At 34.9% G+C, this 23,087-nt stretch overlaps 2 protein-coding genes across 2 annotated transcripts; one reads left to right on the forward strand and one right to left on the reverse strand.

Annotated features, from left to right (window-relative positions):
* Positions 1-8,030: 8,030 nt before the first annotated feature.
* Positions 8,031-8,879, forward strand: LOC127430958 (chemokine XC receptor 1-like). The gene has a single exon (XM_051681087.1). The coding sequence runs from the start codon at positions 8,031-8,033 to the stop codon at positions 8,877-8,879; it is 849 nt and encodes a 282-aa protein (XP_051537047.1).
* A 4,300-nt stretch (positions 8,880-13,179) lies between these two features.
* On the reverse strand, positions 13,180-16,067 carry LOC127430790 (caspase-7-like). The gene is made up of 6 exons (XM_051680858.1): positions 16,015-16,067; positions 15,852-15,931; positions 14,780-14,914; positions 14,497-14,675; positions 14,275-14,386; positions 13,180-14,185 (listed from the first exon to the last, which is right to left on the reverse strand). The coding sequence occupies exons 1-6, from the start codon at positions 16,041-16,043 to the stop codon at positions 13,950-13,952; spliced, it is 771 nt and encodes a 256-aa protein (XP_051536818.1). The 5' UTR covers positions 16,044-16,067; the 3' UTR covers positions 13,180-13,949.
* Positions 16,068-23,087: the final 7,020 nt, after the last annotated feature.

Here is a 23,087-nt window from a genome sequence, read left to right on the forward strand (position 1 = left end):
AGAATCTACAGTTTGTACAGTATAAAAATCATTATGTCTATGGACAGTCATCATAATGATGGCTGCACCAACCGTGTGTGTGTGTGTGTGTGTGTGTGTGTGTGTGATCTTTCTTTCATTTCTTCCTTTATTTATTTATATTTGCATTAATTATTACAGGCACATGATTGCTTGTTTAGGCTACTTTATGATTGCTTGAGAGTAATGCAGTTACTGCCATTGTTACACATATATCGTTATTGTAGGAAAGAGTTTAAATAGCATTTTACAGTCGCATGTGTGAATCCAGTGTCCATTTGAAATGTGTTTTCTAAGTGTGAAGACCAAGATGCTGAAATACCTTTACACTGTAAAAAAAATCCAGTTGTTTAAAAAAAAAAAACTGGCAGCTGTGTTTGCCAGAATAATTATGTAAAAAATACAGTAAAAATGTAAACAATTATTTTTACAGTTTAAAGCTGTTGTTTTTATGATATATTTTAAGGTGCAGTGACGTTGTTTATATTATTAAATGATAAACATAATATATTAACCTTCTGAAACTGTAAAAATCTGCTTTTCACTTTATAATGTATTGTTAATCACAATAGTAATTACAGATGGGCACATGATGACATGAAGTTCATCAGCAGTGGCCCTTCCAGGAGCAATGACCAATAACTATGTTATTTTATTTATTATTATTCTTTTTTATTATTATTATTTTATTTATTTATCACACATTATACATTTGCACATATACAGTGAAATTATATATTTTTTTCACATATCCCAGCCAAGCTGGGGTCAGAGTGCAGGGTGAATAACTATGTAGAGGCAGTGCTCAGTGTCACTCACACAAACACTAAACACCACCACTGTGTGAAATTGTAAAATTAAAATTATGCAATAAACATTAATTAAATTACATCAAATATAACACAGAACACCCCAAAGTATATAACTGATATTAAAACTAAGAAGAAACATAACTATTCCCATAAAATAAAATGAAATGTAATGGGTCACGCAGGGAATTCTGGGAACGTCAGATTACTGTTTTTTACAATAATTTACCATAAAAAGTACATATACTCTCTTGTTAAACATAATATAAATTTTAACCGTTAATTATACAGGAAAATCATACTTTTTATATCTAAAATTTTTTTATTTATAACATTTTACCTTAAAACTATATGTATTTTCTTTTTAAATATAACTTCTTTTTTTTTACGTATATTTTACGGTAACTACTCGTTAGCCAATTCAAGTTTTTTACTGTGGCATGTTTACAGTCTTTTGCTGTAAAAATTAGGGTCATTTTTTACAGTGTAGATTACTTTGTACATTCTCAGAATGTTCAGGTGAACTAAAACAGACTTTTATCTCTCATCCAGAGATCACAGATCGGTTGTTGATTTCACACAGCGAAGAGATGAACATGTCCAGTGAGATCACCCCCACTGATCAAGCAAATTCTTCTGATTACTTCTTTTTCAATGACACTGAATTGGAACATAAATTTTACTCAATCATCTCAGTGGTACATATATTCAGAGTGCTGTTGGGTCTTCCTACCAACTCCTATGTGATATGGATTATTGTAACAGGAACAGGTAATGGACTTGCGGCAGAGTTCTTCAGTCTCAACCTCTCTGTCTCTGTGTGTTCTTTCTCTTAAGTCTGAAAACAGCCATAAGCTTATAAATCTGTTCTATTTTGCTTTGGTTGCACAAGGACTACTTATCAGTGGTCGTACTGTGTTTCAGTGTCTGATCTCTGTTGAGCGTTATCTGGCAGTGGTTTGTCCTGTAACATTTCTGAAGTTCAAACATCTCAGATACAGAGTGATGTGTTGTGTTATTTTCTGCAAGGGCGTAGGTTTGATTTTGACATTGGTGGGGACATAAAAGCAGTCCGCAGAGCTTTTTGCTTTTGACCACAATTTCCTTTCATCTAAAGCCTTTATTTATAGAAATGGTAGAAATGGTCAGTATGTTCCTGAGACACTTTTAAGACCCCCAAAAAATATCAGTATGACATTAAACTCAGAAATTGAAAATATGCTCATCATGGAAGAGGTGTTTTCAAGTAAATGGTTTGTGTGAATTGTATTTTTTTATGTATTTTTAATGTAATAGATCTGGACAAAAATTAGCATCACTTCATCATTGACACTTAGGACACATGTCCATAATATGCACCTATTACCCTCTGTTATTGTATTTTATGATGAATCTTGTGAAAAGAATCCACGTTATGATTATGAAAAAGTTTTTTTTTTTTTTTTTTTTTCTAGATTGCTCGCCTATTGTCACAGACACGCATAATTTCTACTCCAATGACTGAACTAGTAAAGGAAGTTTGGGCTGTTTCTATGAAGGATGCTTAAACAGTGGTGTAGAAAAGTTGTTCTACACACAAAAGCGTTTTATGGGCAAAACCCTGAAATTATTTGAGTTAAGAACATGTACACGTTGTAACTGCAAACTTGTGATTCCTTACATTCTGTTCTCTTTTTTTTTTTTTTAAAGAAAAATAATATATTATATAAATATAATATTAAATAAATAGAATATTCTCTTGGCCATTTTTGTAAGTGCGCGAAACTTTTGAAAACTTGCATTACATTCAGTGGCGCAAGTTTCATGTTAACACAAGGAAGGACAAGTCAAACTCTGACATACCTGTTTGCCAGTGTTTTAAAAAAAAAAAAAAAAATACGTCTTTTAGAATATATCCAAACTGTACAAGTGTCCAGATCCTATTGGGGGATTTCACCTATAGAAATCTTGCAACCTTACACATGTCAAAATCTAATTCTGACCGGCAAATCACCATTATTTAAAGTCTGTTATTATCAAACATAGAACATTTTATATTTTACTTGCATGATTAGCAATACATAACACAATTGATCTAAAGAGGATGGTAAGGGGGGATGGTGATTTTACAAGGGGGATGCTTTTTCATATTTATTGCAACAAGGGGGAAGGCATCCCTTTGCATCCCCCTCAGCTTGAGCCCTGGTTGTTACAAGCCTAGGTCTCACCTGTGACCCTATCTCTCCACTTGCCTCTCTTCCTCTCTGTCTGAGCTACTACCTGGCAGGACTGCTTCTGTCACCTGATAAAATAACACATTGATGCATGCCATATGAACGAGACAACAACATGTGCCTATTCAAAGCTCTCATTTCAAACACACATTGATGAACCATACAGTACATCATCAGCCTAACATTTATCACAATACTGAATCTCACTACTAACATATCACCACATCACTGTTCGACCTCACCTGTGACCCTGCCTCTCTACCTGCCTCTCTTCCTGCTCTGTCTGAGCTACTACCTGGCAAGACTGCTTTTGTCACCTGACCTGACAAAATAACACATTGATGTATGCCACATTTATGCCTTAGTTCAGTATTATTATTACCATTATTGTTGATTCTACACATTAGCAACTGAGAAAATATTTTAAGTGACTTGCACTTTGACTTGTTGTAAAGTAGCTCCTAATGTCCACTTTCTGTTTTTTGGCTGCCATCCTGACTCAGCATATCACCAAATTAGCCTAATTGCCAAACACACACACACACACACACACACACACACACACACACACACACACACAAACTAACGTTTAGGTTTGCCACTCCTCCCGTGATTGAAAAAAATGCACCATCCCTGAATCAATATGAGACACGATTTGTCCTGTATTTTCGTGCACAGAACTGTTGGTATTAGGATGGTGTCTACCGGTAGCCTGCATGATGTTGCGCATCTAGTTGACAGAGCATTGGTGCTTCGTACAACCGGATGTAGCTAAAGCCTCTCACACGTTAGCAAGAAACGGCAAAGCCAATCCTATTAGTGATGTGGGTTAGGGAGGCGGGACACGTAGTAGAGAACGAGATCTGTTAACCGTTTGTGCACCACAAATTCTGATGCTGCCTGTCTGGGCCAGGAACGCTCCTGTAAAAGAGATACTTAATCTCAATGAGAGTTTTCCTGGTTAAATAAAGGTTAAATAAATTAAAGAAATAAAAACCACAAGACACCGACGGACAACAGTGTTTATATATTTTTATTGTTTGATCAAAATTATTGCAAGGGACAATTCAATTGTTGCTGGATTTTGGTAGGGACATGTCCCTAGCGTCCCTACTAAATTCTACGCCCTTGATTGTCTGGATGGCGACTTTTAGCACATCATTTTCTTCTCCATTCAGTTGTTCTGCTGTTTGGCTGTTCTCAGATCTCTGAAGGAGTCAGGACCAAGAGAGAGGAGCAAAACCATACAGAGAAAAGAGCATTTTATCTCATTCTAATAACTACTGTGAACATGGATATCATGCAGTATATGCTCCATATTCTGTCTCAATACTCCTTTCTGTGAGTGAAATTCAAAATACTGACACACTCATTACTATTGGTTATGCTTGTTTTGTTTTGGGTGGTTTGGTGCACCCTCTTGTTTTTCTCTACAGGGTGAGAAAACTGCCCTTCGTCAAATGTCAATAATTCTTTAGATTGATTTTGAAAACACACTGAAAGAAACTGTTTTTAAATTTGCAGGGACAGGCTATGTCCACAGTAATCCGGATACATTTGAAAACTGACTTTTTGTGTCAAAACGCTCTCCGTCTACACTGCCCGATATCGCTTAAATCCCCTTACTTTTCCATCTGTAAAGCCGACTCACTCTCTGTCTTCAAAAAACGACTAAAAACACATCTTTTCCATGAGTACTTAACCAGTCATTTAAAAAAAATAAATAAATAAATTGCACTGTTGCACTTTATTCTGTAATGAATACTATTATGATGCTAGTGAAACTTTGTAATACAGAAATTTTCATACCACTGTCTCCTTAAGATGATTCGCTTATGTTTTCCTCTTTTGTAAGTCGCTTTGGATAAAAGCGTCTGCCAAATGAATAAATGTAAATGTAAATGTACTGTGAATGTGCAAAAGAAGCGTCCTCGTGTTCCACAACCAGACAGCAATTCTGACTAAACTTCCTGTCGACTTTAAAGGAATGCAATGTGAGGGTTGTACTCAGTAACATTAATCCTTAATAATGCTATCAAAGGGGATAGCAGGCACAACAACGCTTCTACAACATGAGCGCCATCTTGATTTGGGTTGAATGAATCACATGACAACGAATACGTCATCATTTTCTAATATCTCAGTTTTCTCAGTCCACAACCCAACGCAAATAAGGTGTCATCAGATTTATTCACTTGGGAGAGCGTTCTCGAAAAGTTCAGTTTTCGCTGAACAAAAACGCAGCCTCGGTGTGGACGGAAGGCCAAAATGTAGAAAAAAGATGTGTTTTTAAATGTATCCAGATTAATGTGGATGTAGTCACAACTGATTCTGAGAAATGGCAGGAAAAAAACCTTTACTGTTTGTAACGCTGTCTGGGGTGGACCTAAAAAGAACATAATTTTAAGTTTTTGATTGTATTTATAACTGATAACTGAGCAATAAGCATAAAAAATCATTTATTTATCAATTAGCAGAAAAAAAAATCAGCAGATTCCATTTAGCCTGGACATGAACTATCTGTTGGTCTAATGTACACAAATCATATAATAAGGGGACATTTCTGTAGATTGTTATAGTTTTTGCTAGCAGATAATAGCCAATACAAGCCATTTCTCAGTATTTGCATGCTTCAGTTTGCCAGTGACAGTCTGACATCATCTGTTATGCCATACAACATATTATAATCTCTACTCTCATACAAACTAAAACAATTTAGTGCCTGAAACAGTGTCATATTTAGCTCATCCTGAATTAAAAATGGCCCCTACTACAACAATGCAGGTACTTTTATTCATAAAGAAGTTTTGTTCAAGCCAGTTTGCCTGTATGTAATTGAGAGGACTGTGCTGTCTGAAAATGTTTTTATATCTATACATTCATCATTTTCGTTCAGGTGAAAGCAAAAAGAGTGACATGATGAATATCTCAAAGGAAACTGCCACACCTTTGATGCATGTGGCAACATGACTAATGTCCTTGAATTTAAATATCCAGCCTTTGATGTTGCAATACATGTCACAGGCAGAACTGCACACCACAAGGTGGTAATAAGTGTCATGACATGTCAAATTCATTGTTTGTTTTTCCCAATAAAAACAATTGTCCTGTCATCTGATTTACACACCAGGCAGTGCCATAAAGATGTCCATCTTTTATATGAAATGTTTAGTATGAAAATGATTTGGTGTGAAGCAGACATGCATAAGAGGGAGCTAGGATATTGCTGAAATCGCAAATATCTGAAGAGGGTTAATGTATTCCATAAGATAAGTCAAGTAGTTAAAATAGGCCATACTTGTTTTTGTTTTTTTTTTGTTAATACATTTGCTTTGTTAGAAAAGTTATGTCCCAAATCATAGGACTGTGAAAATAGTATTACAAAGGTCAGTTTTTAATCTGCAGTTTTGGGAATAGTGTACAGGTATGCTAAAGATAACAAAGCTAATGGTCTACATACATTGCTCAGTAGTGAGGTCATTTGTTTTTTTGTTTTATTTGTTGTTGTTTTTTTACAGTAGTAAAGCTGTTTTATTGAATAATTAGCAGACTACCATTGTCAAGTGCTACAACATTACATTGTCCCTGACAATATTTTAGCAATCAGTTTGAGTGTCCAGTATTCTCTGTCTACTGATTCGAATCAAAACTAGTGATGTCCAGCTCACAAACAATTTTTTATTATTATTATTAATCACTTCCAATCAGATTTCCAGAATTATATGCAGCTTCCTGATCACATGTTTCTATTTCCAGTTATATTTCTAATGTGTTTAGATTTACCTACTCCTAAACAGGATGTAAAAACAAAAAACACTGTGGTTGGTCACTTTACCGACAGTCTCTTCAAGTCTAATTAGATGGTTATAATTGGTAATAATAAGCTGCAAAGCACTGAACAAAAATGTACATGCAGAGAAAATAAAAACTTCATGCTGACTTCAAAGTTATTTTTTACCTGATCAGAACGTTTGATTGCATTGCCAGTTTTTCCACTTACGACTCCAAAGTTTTAATTTGCAATTCTGACACAAAATCCTTGTGTGAAGACTTATGGATAGGCTGTCACTGGGTAATGAGTTTTTGGGTTAGTGTAAGGGTACGTGTACTATAAAATAAACTCTATATTTTACTTTACTTTGTAGATAACTTTGTATATAAAATAACATATATTTCAGCACTGTGCAATAAGCTTTGTGATGTCACTGCTTTTTTAAATTCACTGTAGAGACCCTAAAAAACAAAAGCATGTTCTATAATTCAAACCCTTTTTTTCCTCAGTTTGTTTGTCAGTTCTGATGTAAACAAATGTGTTAAAAGATTTATTTAAGTAAGTTAAAATGCAATTAGGTGGTTGTTAAAAGCAAGTACTTATTGAAAAGTTTTGTTTGGTGGATGTTTGGTTAATTTATTTGCATATGAGGGCTTCAGGATCCATCCCAGGTTAAGATGAGCAAGTTGCATCCCCTCACACAAAATATCAGGAGGGATGGCAAACATGCAGACGCTATAGGTAACAGTAAATTATAACTAATAATTTTCCCCCTAAAACGGAAAAGCCAATCATTCTAGACTACAGAACAGAGGTAATGAGATTTGTTTAAAAATTGTTTATCAGTAGTGAAAAGCTGGCTGTAATGCACAGATTTTTTCAGAGGCTTGTGTGTTTATTTTATTCAATGCTTTTCAAATTAATATTGAATTTCAAAGTCACAATATACAGTATATGAATCTAGTGTCATTTTAAATAGTATTTTAAAAGTGAGCAAACTACTAATACAGCGAAATAGACTGGAAACAGAAATTTAATCTAATTTCATGCTTTCTCTTAGTTTTGACAAGGTTTGTTCCGAATGTTCTAGGAATGGTCTATTAACACTTCCTGGTGTCTCTCATCCATAGATCAAAAAAACAAAAAAAACTGTATATATTTTTTTTTTATTTCTTAATTATTTTTTCATTCATTTTGTTGATTGCACATGGTGAAAAGATGAACATCTCCAGTGAGATCTCCCCTACTGATCAATCAAACTCTTCCAGCTACACAATTTTCAATGCAACTGTGGACATTCATCTTTATGAATACACATGGATTTATGCCACCAGCGTGCTGTTGGGTCTCCCAACCAACTTCTATGTTATATGGCTTATTGTAACAGGCAATGGACTTGCAACAGAGTTCTTCAGTCTCAACCTATTTGTCAGCGAGATCCTATTAAGTCTGAACTCTCTCTTGAATCTTCTCAACAAAGAATTTGAAATTCACAAGATAGTTGGGGCTTTTTTAATAGGACTTGCCATCACTGGTCGTCCTCTGTTTCAGTGTCTGATCTGTGTTGAGCGTTACCTGGCAGTGGTTCATCCTGTGACATTTCTGAAGTTCAAACCTCTCAGATACAGAGTCATTTGTTCTGGTATTGTTTGGGTGACAACTGTCGGCTCCTGTTTGGTCATTATTATGGCTTTAGAGTTGTTCCTATCAAAGTTATTTGTTGGTTTCATATTGGCACAGTTCTTTGCCCTCCTCTCTGTACAGTTGTTCTGCTGTTTGGCTGTTCTCAGAGCTCTGAAGCAGTCAGGACCAGGAGAGAGAGGGAGAGAGAAATTGGAAGAAAACCACATGAAAAGAAGAGCCTCTAATTTAATTCTAACAATTACTGTGACCATGGTTATCATATATGCTCCATGTAGTATTACAACAATCCTTTCTTTTACTTCAACACAAAATATTGACATACTCTTGTCTCTAAGTGAGGCTTGTTTTACATTGGCTGGTTTGATGCTGCCAGTTCTGTTTCTACTGCGGGTGGGAAAACTGCCCTTTATCAAACGTCAATAATTCTACTAATCATGTCTCTGTGATCCATCATCAGTCATCTGGAAAGTATCATTTTTTTTTTTTTTACAAAAAATAATTACAAATAATAATAAACAATTGTAATCTGTAACATGACCTGGAGCTTCTAAATTGTTTATCATAAATAAAATTATGTATTGGCTGACTATAATTGTTGTGACAATAATTGTTATTGAGCACTGTGCTTGTGTCTAATGTAGCCTTTTTACTTATGTTTATTCCAATTAAATGAAATGAAGTTGCCATTTTTGTCAGCAACATCCTTTTTGGTCTTCCTACACACTTTGAGGTTCTGTGACTTACTGTTGCAGGAACAGAAAGAGGAATTGTATCCGAAATCGAAACATCTCATATAACGTTTTGTGCAACCAGTTCTCTATATACATTGGGCTGAAAAACCAGAATGACGTTCTGTAGATCTAACTCAAATCATTTATAACCCAAATACAGATATAATTACAACAAAAGGTGATGGGTAAGGAATGTTTCTCCCATTAAAAACAATTGCCATGCAGTCAGATTTACCAGTTGGTGCCTTAAAGCAGACATAAGCAGACAAAAAAGAGCCATTGGGACAGACCAATAGACACAAAGATTGATGTTCAGACAGACTAACAAATGGATAGAGTGATATAAAACAGATGTTTTGAACTATATTAAAACTTGCTGTAATAAATGGTTGTGGACAGGAAGCATGTTGCAGTAAGGCCCTCGGCGGGGAATTTGCAGGTACTGCAGATCCTACAAAAAAAAATATTCCACTTACTGAAAGAAAGAAAAAAGAATGAAACCCAGATTATGCTAATACCTAGTACAGTGCTCATAATCAAATTAATGTCTTCTAAATTCAGAAGCTATTGGTAAATTACTTTAATATGGGCAGATATTCAAAATGGCTCAGCATTTCCCAATAAGAAATTGAAAACCATATGAACTTCAGGTTTAGACACAGGACTATTTAGAGGAACAAAGCATAAAGATTCTACCCCATGCAGTTCATTAGACTGGGATTTCAGAACCATCCTACAAAGTTTATTTCCTCTGTGTTTTATGGTCTCTGGTCCCCATCTGAGAATACTAAGATTCCAAACACTACCACCCCTTCCTATTTTTAATTAACATTTAACACTTGTTCTGTGGCTTATTGTCACAGGAACAGGGAGAGGGATTGCATCAGAAATTGAAACATCTTTGTTTTTGATATTGTGTTTTGTCTGCACTGTGTGATAGCTGTAATTGCCAATGAATTTCCAAAACTCTTTGATATCTGTATTGAGCGTTACCTGTCAGTTGTCCTACCTGTTTCCTTTCTGAATTTCAAACCTTTGAGATACAGATTTTTGCATCTATCTCTATATCCACACGGTTGGGATACAAGAATGCCATTCTGTAGGTCTCACTACTTGATACTTTCTCACTAGTTGAAGTCTATTAATTCATAAACTGAGAAAGAGCTGCAGAAAAACTGCAAGATGAGTTAGGAATGTCATAGCATGTCAAGCTTGTTGTTCCCAATAAAAACAATTGCCCTTCTGTCTGATTTACATACCAGGTGGTGCCATAAAGCTGTCAGTCTTCTCTGGATAACATTACTAGTATGAAAATATCTGGTGTGTCTCTTATTGCCAACAGAAGCAGAGATGCATTGGAAAGAGCCAATGGGACTATTGGAGAAGAAAGATACACATGAAAGGCACACACGTAGATATATAGACAGTTAGAAAAATAGGCAAGATGATGGATAGATAGCATGATATTAAAGTTATGTTTTGAACTACACTGAAACTTACTGTAATGAATGGTTGTGGACAGGAAGCATGTCGCTGTATGGCCCTCTACAATAATAGTCCACTTACACGCAGGTGGATGCTGATGATGGATTAATGATGTTCATCTGATCATGGCCAGTCTATGAAAATATTTTAAATACATTATTTATCTGATATAATGTTTTAAAGTGTCAATAAATTGCATTGTGCCATCCCAATACATATTAATAATTATGTTTATGCTAAGACATACATGTAAATATACCTTATCTTGTGAACTGTGTTGTTAACTCTAACATTTTGAAAAAAATGAATGAATATTTTGAGAGAGAGAGAGAGAGAGAGAGAGAGAGAGAGAGAGAGAGAGAGAGAGAGAGAGAGAGAGAGAGAGAGGATGTACTACTCTGTAGCTCAGGGCCATTTCTAGCTATAAGTGGTATAAGCAGCCGTTTAGGGCCCCCGAGCCACCAGGGGGCCCCATAAAGTAAAGTAATTTGTTTTAAATATAATTTATTTTATTTTATTTGAATACACTAAAAGCTGCAAATAAGACTCAGGCAGCTGCTATGGCTAAATTAGACAGTTATAGGGGGCCTCCTTGTGGCCCGAGAAGGAAAGGGAGAACGTAACCGCAAGGAGAGAGTTGCAGCTAGATGTGACAGACATGCACGTGCTTAAAAACTCAGGAGCAAAAACCACTGATAAGACTGGTAAGAAATGAATGTAAGCCAGCTACCTGGCTAGATGGTGTTTGTTCGTTATCATGCATTAAAGGAATATTCCAGGTTTAAAAGAAGTTAAGCTCAATCGACAGTATTTTTGGCATAATATTGAATACTACAAAAATGTATTTTGACTTGTCCTTCCTTTCTTAAATAAAAAAGAAGCAAAAATCTGGGTTACAGTGAGGCACTTATAATGGATTTAAATGGGGACAATCCGTACATGTCAAAATACTCACTTTTTCAGAAGTATAGCCTCAAGACAAAATATGTGTGTTAACATGATTTTAGTGTGATAAAATCACTTACTAACCTTTTCTGTGCAAAGTTATCGCCAATTTTACAACTTCATTGACATGACACTGTAATGTCAACAAACCATAAAACACTAAAACGACTGTAAAAATTACAATTTAAACAACTTTACAGCTCAGATAATACATGAGTTTTAAAAGAAGGATTAATGCAAATACTTTTATAAAATTAGAAGCTTCACATTTCTGCCTTTAAGCCCACCAAAACTGGCCCAATTCACTTCCATTGTAAGTGCCTCACTTTTCAAAGGTACATGTTCTCAAACATCTGCTAGTTATATAACTAAGGTGTACTGTAGACAATAGTATTGTCACAATAGACATTGTGTATCTAGCCAATTTTAGCTCACAGACTCAATGCTATCTTTGTTTCAGCTAGCTAGCTAGCTGACGGTAGGTACAGCACTGGAGATAATTCAGTCTACCAAATTTGTCTTGTCTGCATTATTTCCAGGTGCCATATTGAAATATTTAGGGGTGTGGCAGCTGGGGATTCAGGTACACAAATTCCTTGTAAATAGCCATTTTATATGTAATTATTACATGCAAAATGGCTCATGTAAGAGCCTGTCACAGAGTGTTCTCACCAGTCACCACAGTTAATGTTAATTTAATCACATAATGTTGATGTCATACTCTGTTATTTTGATGCTTCTGTGAGCAATGGGGTTAATTACTGGTGTCACAGAGAACAGAGATTCTCCACTGATTCATATGCTTAACAAACATGGAGAGGCACCTATTATTTAATAGGTATTTACCTGTATTTTTCTAAAGAATGATGAATATAGTCTTAAGTGTTGGCTAATTTCCATATTTTGAAGCCCTAGTTTAGACACTTGGACCTTGTGCTGTATTTTGAGAGCAGTAACTTGATGAAACCTGAATTTGTTAAATCTCATTTGCTAACAGGGACTTCAGCTGAGCAGGATGAGAAGATCCGAGGGATATCAGGTAACACTGCTTTATGGTTACATCATATTGGAATAGGTTGCCTTTGATACTTTGATTTGATTATTTTTTCATCAATTTATTGTACATTTTTTGGTGTGTTTTGGCTAGTTAATATATTCCAATTTTAAGTTAATATTTTGAAATTTGCTGAAGACTGTATTGTGGTATCACACTTGGGTGTGGGAGGAGGAGGAGGGCCTCCAATTAGGATTTCACTTTAGGCCCCCATATGCTCAGAAACAGCCCTGCTGTTGCTTAAGACTTGCCATTACAGTACTGCAAATATTGTTGGTTCTTGTATGATAAATTGCTGTCTTGATAAGTTGCATTGGATAGTGTCTGCTAAATGATTAAGTGTAAATTATATTTGCATTTTCACTAGAAATTAAGCCAATTCAACTCCCAAAATACAGCAGTCTAACAGGGCTAAGGATTATCAATGATCCAAACTCAAAAATACCCGCAGAGGTTGATAAAAAGAGAGAGACTGTAAATAACCATCAATGATCATTTATTTATTTAGAATTTCATTTTTAAATGCTACAAAACATGCTCTATTCTGAGAGAATACAATGTGACCCAAAGACAGAGTAAATTCTGAATTCTACCTGTATTTTATTATTATTCATGTATTATAACATTGTTATTATAATTTATTCTAATAATAAAAATAAGTACTAATAATAAAAAATAGGATTATTATTACTCACAGTAGTGCTACCTGGATATAGCTTCCCTGCTATTCTTGGAACCTTATTATGTTTCTAAATCAAAACAATTATTGAAAAAACCTCTTGTCCACTATATGCAACAGACTTCCAGCGACTAACAAATGGACCCTTTTCACACTTCCGGGTTTTAGAACGTGGAATGAAACGATTGCAGGTTAAACTTTGATATCGGTGAATGGGAGTAAATTGGAAACCATGCCAAATATCATTTTTGCTACCTATTTGCTCCAACATCAAAAGAAAAATGCCACTATGACATTTCCACATCTTTCCAAATGAAGTAAAAATAAATAAAAATAGAGAGCGATGGGTTACAACAGTCACAAGAGAGAAGATGGGAAATTTACTTTCACTCTCTCAGCAGCTGTATTAGAAAACTCATCGCATCTGTGGCAACACATTTTTTTAAACTTATTCCAGGGTAATATAATACAAAGGATAATGTTCTAAATGTATACTAATTAATAAAAAGAAAATAACAAAATATATATCTAAAAAAAGAAATTCTAGGATTATGTTGCTAAATTAGGCGGAAATGCGTCATGAGGGTCCATTAAATTATTTATTTTTTTTCACATGCACGAAGGTAAAAATCCTTGGTAAGTCTGGAGGCTATGCATTGCATTTGTTTCTTCCCATGCATTTCCAGTTCTGTGGTGTAAGACTGGAAGTAATTAGCCACATGTTGGTTTACTCTTATCAGAATCTGAATAATCTCTAGATGACTGTCCATTAACATCTTGCAGAGCTGACGGATAAATACTGAACCCATATCTGGATTTCTCCATGAGAAATACCCTGCAGAGGAAAAATATCTGTTTTAATTTGTGTGGAGAATGTAAATAAACAAATTCAGTTGATCATGCTACTGCCGGTGCAATGCAAACCTTCCACTGTTGAATAACAGCAGAGAAAATCCACCTCCGGAACATCTGACATAAATTCCCCCTCTGGACTGTCTGTCTCATCAACAGGGTCACCTTCCTTCCCCCTGCAGGCCTGAATAGAAAATCAAACCACAAAATAATAGGCTATAATTGACTGTGTAATCTGTGTCATTAAATGCACATGTTCTCTCAGTCCCCTACAAGTGAGAAGGTGGTGGGTACCTGTAGGAAGAAGAGTTTCGGCTTGCCCTGCAGACTAGGGCAGAGATCAGAGGTCATGGTAGAGGTTAGAGTTTTGATAGGGACCGAATGCTGATCAGATCCAAGAACTTTACCTTCCGCTCCGTGGCTCATCAGTACACACACAAAGCAGGACATGTCTGTGTGGTTATCCTTGGACACTGAAACACACATTCATCATTTACAGTATGTATGTATGTATGTGCAAAAACACAAAAGAGCACATATTATGTGGAATACTGAAAATAACAACTCAGTCATTAACCTTTTGTCAGTGCGTCAACCATTTGATCAGCTGTCAGGTTTTTTTCCACCTGTACATGAAAGCCCAATGATTGGAACGTACTGTACAATAGATTTTCATCTGTTGAACAGCCCACTCTGTGCAAATGTGGAGATCCTGGAAAGGCAAGACACAACTAAATTGCATTTTAAAAGAATTATATTATAAAATCACAACCATGGGTTGGTGGATTTTTTTCCTCTTGTTCCATGTCTCTTGTACCACTTTGTGGTCTCTTTCTTCCACATGGAACTCAAAATCAACATTTCATGTGCATTTCTATGTATTTATAAGCAGCTTTGTAATAAGCTGGTCATTAATTGCAAAATAACATTTCAGACACTTGGTTAATATGCTTTACTAAACAGTTTTTAACAAAACGTTTTCAAACAGCTTTTGAGGGATATTTTTGTGGAACAGATACTTGATGTAATTCCCCCCTTGTGGTTTTTTTTCATGTTGTAAATCACATGAATGGGAACACAAAACTGTAAGTCGCTGTGCTATTCACATTCAGACAACAACACAGACACTGAGTCAGACAGAATCACAATAAGAGCAGATTTCCTACGGTCATTGACCTCCTGGAAATATCAGGGAGATTTTAAATACCCAAATTTAATTGTTTTATAGCATTTCTGTAGTAAATATATATTTTCTTGTTTTTCTCTGCTCTTAAATATTAAGTTAGATATTGCTCCTGTATATGTCTGATTTGTCAGTAAATAATTATTTTTACTCAGTTATTTTCAGTTTCTTTTTGTTCTAGTAGAAAAAACTTATGATGAAAAATAAATATAATATGTATTCAGTAACAACAAATGCATGGAAAAGCCAATGGTCAAAAAGTGTGGGACAGAATGTCTCAAAATAAAATACAACTATTAATATTTTTAGAATTGATTTTAATGTTAGGGCTAAATTAAGTCCATTTAAAAGGGCTGAAACCAACTTTTCAACAGTTCTACATAAGCAGCTCAGACATTTGTATTTTACAACAAACAAAGAAACAAGCTAATCGCATTTAAGTGGAGATATATGTGCTGATACTCACCGAAATTATTGATGATTAGACATTTGCCTATCTTTTTATGTTTCTTATAGGGCTCAAACACACAGGGCTTCTTGGAATCTCTGTGAATGCAAGCGTGATAATCAGGACATCTTTACATTTTGCATAAGAAAATGTAAAAAGTCACCTGGACCGAGAGTCTTACCTGTGATCTTCAGAAGCAAAGGAGTTCATTCTAGCACTTGATTCATTACACCACTGTGCTCTGTGTTAGAAGATTAAATAGGGTAGCTTCCTAAAATCTCACTTCTCCAATAAAAAAAAAAAAAATGTCTGTCTCCTTTGCTTTCATTTTACTACTAAGGACTTCAAAGTCCATGGTGCTGCCTCAAAATGATAACATTTAATATTTAACAGATTAATTCGGATGTTACAGATATCAAGCCACTTCCACGAACAGATCTTCTGGACCATGGACTTTACAAATATAATACTCTTTGCTGCCCCATCTTTTCCTGATGAGTATTATAGCTGTATTTAGGAGAAGAGATGATAAGATAAAAAATAAAGGTCATTCTAAATAATAATAATAATAATAATAATAATAATAATAAATTCTTATCAGGATATGGGCAAAACAAAGTGCCCATACAAAACATATGTTGTCTTGTTAATGAAAAGTTTTCTGAAAAGGTTCAAAAGAGGCTTTATGACATCAGACCATTTTTAAGTAATTACAACATAGTTGCGCCCTCTGCAGTTACCGCAGTTCTCCAGAGGGCTACATACAGTACAAAAGAGGAAGAGAATAAAGACCACATTATGCAAACAGATAGTACAATGATCATATAATCAAGTTAATATATCACTTTATTTGAATATGCCACTTCAGCCTTGTTACTTACTGCAAATTCTGCATTGAATTGTATTTAAACATTTCTTTCATGTATTTTCATTTATTTTGAATACAACTTTAAAGTCATTTAGAGCAATGCAAAACTAGATATGCTTGCAAGTTAATGTATTAGACAAAATACGTACATACCTGTACATTCTATGTCTGTCTATCAATACTTTTTTTTTCTTCAGGTCATTATATTGTGATAGCACAGTTAAGTGTATGTGCTGTCAGAAAGATTTATGACTCATAATCCAATCACAGCCATTGTTCCGTGTTAAGCCTTGCAGTTACAGCAGGTTATTCTTTATTAGTGTACTTATGGTTATGTTTTGGGGGACATGCTTATACAGTAATGAGGGTGGGGCTTTGAGACAGCCATGGTTCCGACAGCCCTAAGGATGTTTGTGGAGGTGGGTGGGGGTAATGCATGTGTGCTAATAAGTTTTTAGCAGGTGAATGTAGGTCTGGCTGGCATTGTCATTTCAGTGCATCTTAATCTCATTAAAGATCCATATGGGGATGCATGTACTGCAGCTGAGCTCCTGAGCAACCCAAATTAAACAAACGAGAATGATATTCATTATGGAAAATCATGGCTGTAGAGTGGGAATAAAGCTTAAGTTTGGCAGGCTGAGTTGTAACTGTGTTTTATGTTTAGAGCAACTGATTTGTATATCAGGAGAAAAACACTGTCTACCTTTAAATTTTCCACTTGTCTAGCTTAACAGTATGGCTTCAAACAACTTTTGCTTATTTTTCAGTCTTGTAGAAAGTTAAACCTCAACTGGCAAAACCTCAAAATCACAACACAGCCAGAGGCTTCATGACCATGTATGAGACAGCAAACTGCAATCCTATTTTCTCAGACCTGCTGATATAATGATCCAATTTGCTGGGCCACTTAAATCCAGTTCATTCCCATGTCCAGTATAGCTGCTAACCAATCAGATACCTGGACCCTTGACCATTTCATCCACTTAAATGAGTATACATCAGGTTAACATCATCCACCAGATGATCACACTTTGTATTTAAGGAACTGAAGATGATGCAAGCCGAACTTGAACTCAGGCCAGAGGTCGTCCACATCGTGCACTACAGCAGGGGTTTTCAAACTAAGGTCCAGGGTGGGCCACGAGGGGGTACTGGGGGATCTGTGGAAAATTTCAGAGAAAGATAAAAGTTGTTCATAATGGTATACAAAAAAAAAGTACAAAAATATATTTACTGAATTTGACATTATTGCCATTTAAGTTTAATTGAAATGTTTCTCTTCAGGTTTATACATTTAACATTACTCAATTATGATATGAATATTTTTGGCCGATACAACACCAATTTTAACAAAAAACTATAGGCTGATACCAATATTTTGCCATTTAACTTATGTCATCAGATTACTGTTTTGTTTAAGAATTATGCTGCAAAAATGTACAAAGGATGTATAAAAGCTATTTTATTTTTCTAACTATAAATAATTTCTATTAAAAATATATTGAAGCTGTTGAACACATGACAGGCCAACATTTTTAAAGTTTGAAAGATGACAATGAAGGATAAATACAAGATAAAAAAAAAATAATAATAAAATAAAAAAGATTTAAAACAAGACGATTTATGTTTGGGGGAAAAAAAAGTTTATTTGCACTTCTAAAATATTTTTACAGTTCTGTTTTTGCAGTTTGAAATAACAGAACTCACATTATACATACTATGATAGAATATTACAAATGTATATTATGAATACATTCGACATGCTTTATTTTTTTCTGATGTTTTATTTATTCTAAATTATTTATATATATTAAATGCAGAAAAAAAATTATATATTTTTTTTTATAATCTTAAAAGTCTGTGCATGCGCCTGCCGTTGAGTGTACTAAAAAAGGTACCGCAAAGCAGTCGTAGTGCGCATGTGTCGAATGCGTTCGTATTCGTTCGCAGTCAGAAGAGTATACTTTGAAATATTAGAAACGAAAATTTACGTAACTAATTATCAATAAACCGTAGTATTTTCGTATTGGTGTTTTACGCTTATGCAATAAGAATGAAAACACCGATATGAAAAACTGATCATTGATATTGGCAGTTAATATCGATGGTTATAGCTGATGGTTTTAATTTGGTCAATAATAAGTACATCAGTGCATCCCTACAGATAGTATTTTAAATCATTTGCTTTTTAGTGCAAAAACAATATAAAAGCTCATTTAAATTTTCTTTATAATATCACACTATTTTTTTCTGAATTTTCTCTGGTCTTTATACAAAACAATAGAGTATAAAGTGACTTTATGTTTTAGGATAGGGTCCGTCACAACGTGACTGTCATATTTGGGGGTCCTTGGCATCAAAAAGTTTGAAAACCCCTGCACTGCAGTATCTGTGTTTGTATTAACTAGAATTTTTTTTAGAATAATTGCATCCACCAAACAACGTCTCCAACGCTAATGTGTTTTAAATTGAGCGTTAAAGAAATGTATCAAACTAGTTCTGATGTGTTTTGCCAAAATGATTAAATTATGGTTCTGAGATATTTTGCTAAATCACCAGTTTGAAACACCAGCAGTTAAAAAAAACAATACAGAACAGAGAAACTGACTGTTGAAGATTAAAAATAAAAAACACAATCTGCCAAATAGTACAGGACTGGACTGAGAACACAGCTTGAATGACAACAAAAAAAATGGCTTGAATATACAAGAGAGTGGCACAGTACAACAAGGACTGAGTAGGTTTGGTTGAGTAGCTCAAATGTTGGGATGTTAAAATCACATCAGGCTAAATACTGTACGTTTGCACTGACTCAGTTCAACTTTGTGGATTTGTCATGACAGTCCTCTTGTATGGCAGAGAAAATGTTCTAAGCTTATGATACTGCATCGAAACATTAGAAAGGACAAACAGCTTAGACAGAGAGAATAAGTCAGTGTACAGTGAGTTTGAGTGAAATCACATGCCCTATCTCAAGGCCAACAGCGGACACATTGTCACAGGTTTGTAAGCAAGAGTCAGATTCTGAAGGAATGTGCACACACGTAAGACACAGAATAGGACACCTCATGCTTTTCTTGGGTCAGAGAACAAAACAGTGTGAATATTGTTTCTTCTTTTAGAAACAAAGTGTGTGATGAGTCACGAAATGAGCACGAGAGGAATAAAGAGGATTAGTAGCTTTTGCTCTATACAAGCAGCTTTACAAATGTAATTTTGTTATTTGTTTAAACATCAGCATATGTAATCGAAACTTGTAATAATTAATACCACTGATTAAACAGCTCTGGAGTACTTTATTCTGATTGGTCAATTACGGATTTCAGCAGTCAGATGTTCTCTATAATGGTCTCTAAACTGTATAATTGACCGTCGCCCCATGCAGGCAACTGTTTTTCCAAACAGAGTAGCTGGACTAGTTTTATGTCTCTTGTAACTTCATGCATAATAAACTCAATATAATGTTTGTTTGTTTGTTTGGTGCATAGCTGTTTAATAAGGAGGATAATGAACAGTTAGCCCATCATTAAATCGCAAAATAATTTCACCCTGTCTGGGTTTATTTTGCGATAATGACTGGATGGTTGTACATTAATTACCTTACCTATACCCTAACTATTTACATTTACATTTATTCATTTGGCAGACACTTTTATCCAAAGCGACTTATAAAAGAGGAACACATAAGCGAATCATCTTAAGGAGACAGTGGTACGAAAAGTGCCATATTACAAAGTTTCACTAGCATCAGAATAGTAGCATTCAAACCACATTAAAGTGCAACAAGAATATTATTATTTTTTTCTTTTATTTTTTTACCCTAACCCTACCCCTAACAGAAACCTTTTTGATATTTTAAGAAATATTATTACGGCCCCCTTATTGAACAGTTTTTAATCATAATAAAAACATGAACATTATGTATGAACAATTTTTTTATCTTTAATATATAGCCAAGTAAACTCACACACACACTAGTCCTGGTGCTGAAGTCTACTTCAGGTTTTCCTGCCCCTCCTCTCTGTGGGTGATTAGTGCGGTAAGCCGCAGTGGGATTGGGTGAGTTAGTCTCATTACTGCATGTACAATGAGTCAGTGCGCTCAGCCTTGCCGTTCTGATGCTGGACAGAGGAACTTTATAAACTGAACACTTACAGGAATTAAGAGACCAACAGAACAGACTTTCAACCTTGGGATTGTGCAGAAACTCATTGCTGATGTTATGCAAGAAGGTTTAATCTAAAGTTTGTTTCACTATGAAGGACTCAAAGAGACATTAAGCTGAAAGGACATCTTTTTGGATACGTTTGGAGTGTCTCACGTCACCATGGAGATCAGGAAAGTCCATCAGAATTTCCACAAGACAGTTTTCCTGACCATGATGATGTTTAAATGGGGTGAGTTCTTTCTCTCTCATTCTCCCACAATGTACACAAATTATTATTATTATTATTATTATTATTTAAAAAAAATTCTATGAAAATCTGTTTTTATACAGTATATGCATGCTAATAGAACACATGTATGAATATCAAGTCAAATTTGATGTTTTGACAATGTCTGGTCCTTGGATTTGAGTAGATTTATTCTGAGAAAGGCTGACTTCAAGTTTACTGTCCTTGATAATCTCTATCAAGAATCAAGAGCAACAGGTTGATTGTTGTGTTTGATTCAATTTTTGTGTGTGTTTGGCATTTTTACAGTTTCCAAGATGCATTATGATACACAACCAATCAAAATTGGACAGAATTGGTTTCTTACTATAATCAAATTTTGATCCAAAAGCTTATGCTTAAATGCTTTGAATTAGTTTGGTACACAAATATAATGAGTGGTCATGTATGCATTTCTGTACCATTATTTTTTTATTTATTTATTTTTTTTTTATGGATGTGTTGGGCCAGATAGGAAAAGTAAAGCAGTCAACAGTGTTCAGCGTACATGGTAACTCCTTAAATAGTGGTTACTTCAGCTGTAAAAGACTCTAAAATATTCAAAATACTTTTGATTAATCAAAAATATAAAAAGATATGTTTTGTTTTAACATGTTTTGGTCACTACATAATTCCATTACTGTTGTTTCATTGTTTTGATGACTTTACTATTATTCTAAAAAGGTGGAAAATAGTAGTAAAATATGAATGGGTTGGTGTTTCCAAACGTTATGTCTGGTAGAGCAAATGCATATTCTATTATCCAAACTATGGGGGAAAAGAAATTGAATATAAGTACTAATATTTTTGTTTGCACTGTTGCATTTACTTACTACATTTCTAAAGCAATTTTTAAAAGTAAAGAGTAAAGAGTAAGAGTTGTGTAATGCCTTAAAAACCTTGAATACATATTTGCATGAAATCATATCTCCTTAAGTTTACACAGTCGTCCCATCATTCTTTTACCATTAGTGTAGTGTTTTGGCAAGCTATTTTACTTTAGTTTTTTCTGTTGTCTGGGACTTCCGAAGATGCACTGGAGTGTGTCCCTCCAACCGTCTGATCCGGGGTGGATATGACTAGTGCATGGTACGGGGGGGGAGTATGGGGGAGGTTATTCTTTTCTCCCTCTATTTTCCCTCCTTCCATCCATCCAGTCGGATTCTGCCCCGCTCCCAGGCCACTGTCTGCAACAGAAAAAGTTTGGGGGTGGGTGCCATTGTTTCCCATTGTCATGACAACAGGGCTGAGTCATTTGGACGCTGTGTGAGGGAGGAATTTGTGTTAAGCACTTCTAACGAGCTCTGTTTGCTTTTGCATTGCGTAGGCTTAACGTCCTTTCATCTGTTTGCATGGTAAAACTGTTTCTGAGAGTTTCTCTGTGATGATCATATTCAGCGAACACTTAAGTAGAAATAAGCAAATCTAAATTCCATCAAATGTGTTGTGTAAAACAGAGATTCTTAGTGGAGTTTTGAAGGAGGGTTGTGTTCAAAGATGCAGAAAATTTAACAGTGCATGTAATTGTGTGTGAAAATAATTGATAGGGTTCTGCACATTGTACTGTAACTTTACATTGGGATGATCTTTCTTTAGTGTAATGGTTTTATTGTGGTTTATTTTCCACCTGCATCGCAATGAAGTTATTGTTGTCATTTTCTGTTTTCGGTATAATTTTATTTGTCTTGGGGTTCTATTTCTCATCAGATTGATGCTATTGCTGGTGTTCTTTCAGTGATGTAATAGAATTTTTGTAATGTTGCTATGCTCGTATTTTGATTCTGATGAAATGTGGTCCGTCACTGATTGTCTATTCATTGATCTTGAGAAATAACTAAAAACTTGACCAACAGATTGTTACAGCATGCTTTTCAAAAGATTCTTTGTAAAAGAATCAAAATAGGCAGCACTATCTAAATGCATTAAACTCATTAATCAGAATCCTTTCCC

This window comes from Myxocyprinus asiaticus, chromosome 40 (genome assembly GCF_019703515.2).
Source record: "Myxocyprinus asiaticus isolate MX2 ecotype Aquarium Trade chromosome 40, UBuf_Myxa_2, whole genome shotgun sequence".
NCBI lineage: Eukaryota > Metazoa > Chordata > Actinopteri > Cypriniformes > Catostomidae > Myxocyprinus > Myxocyprinus asiaticus.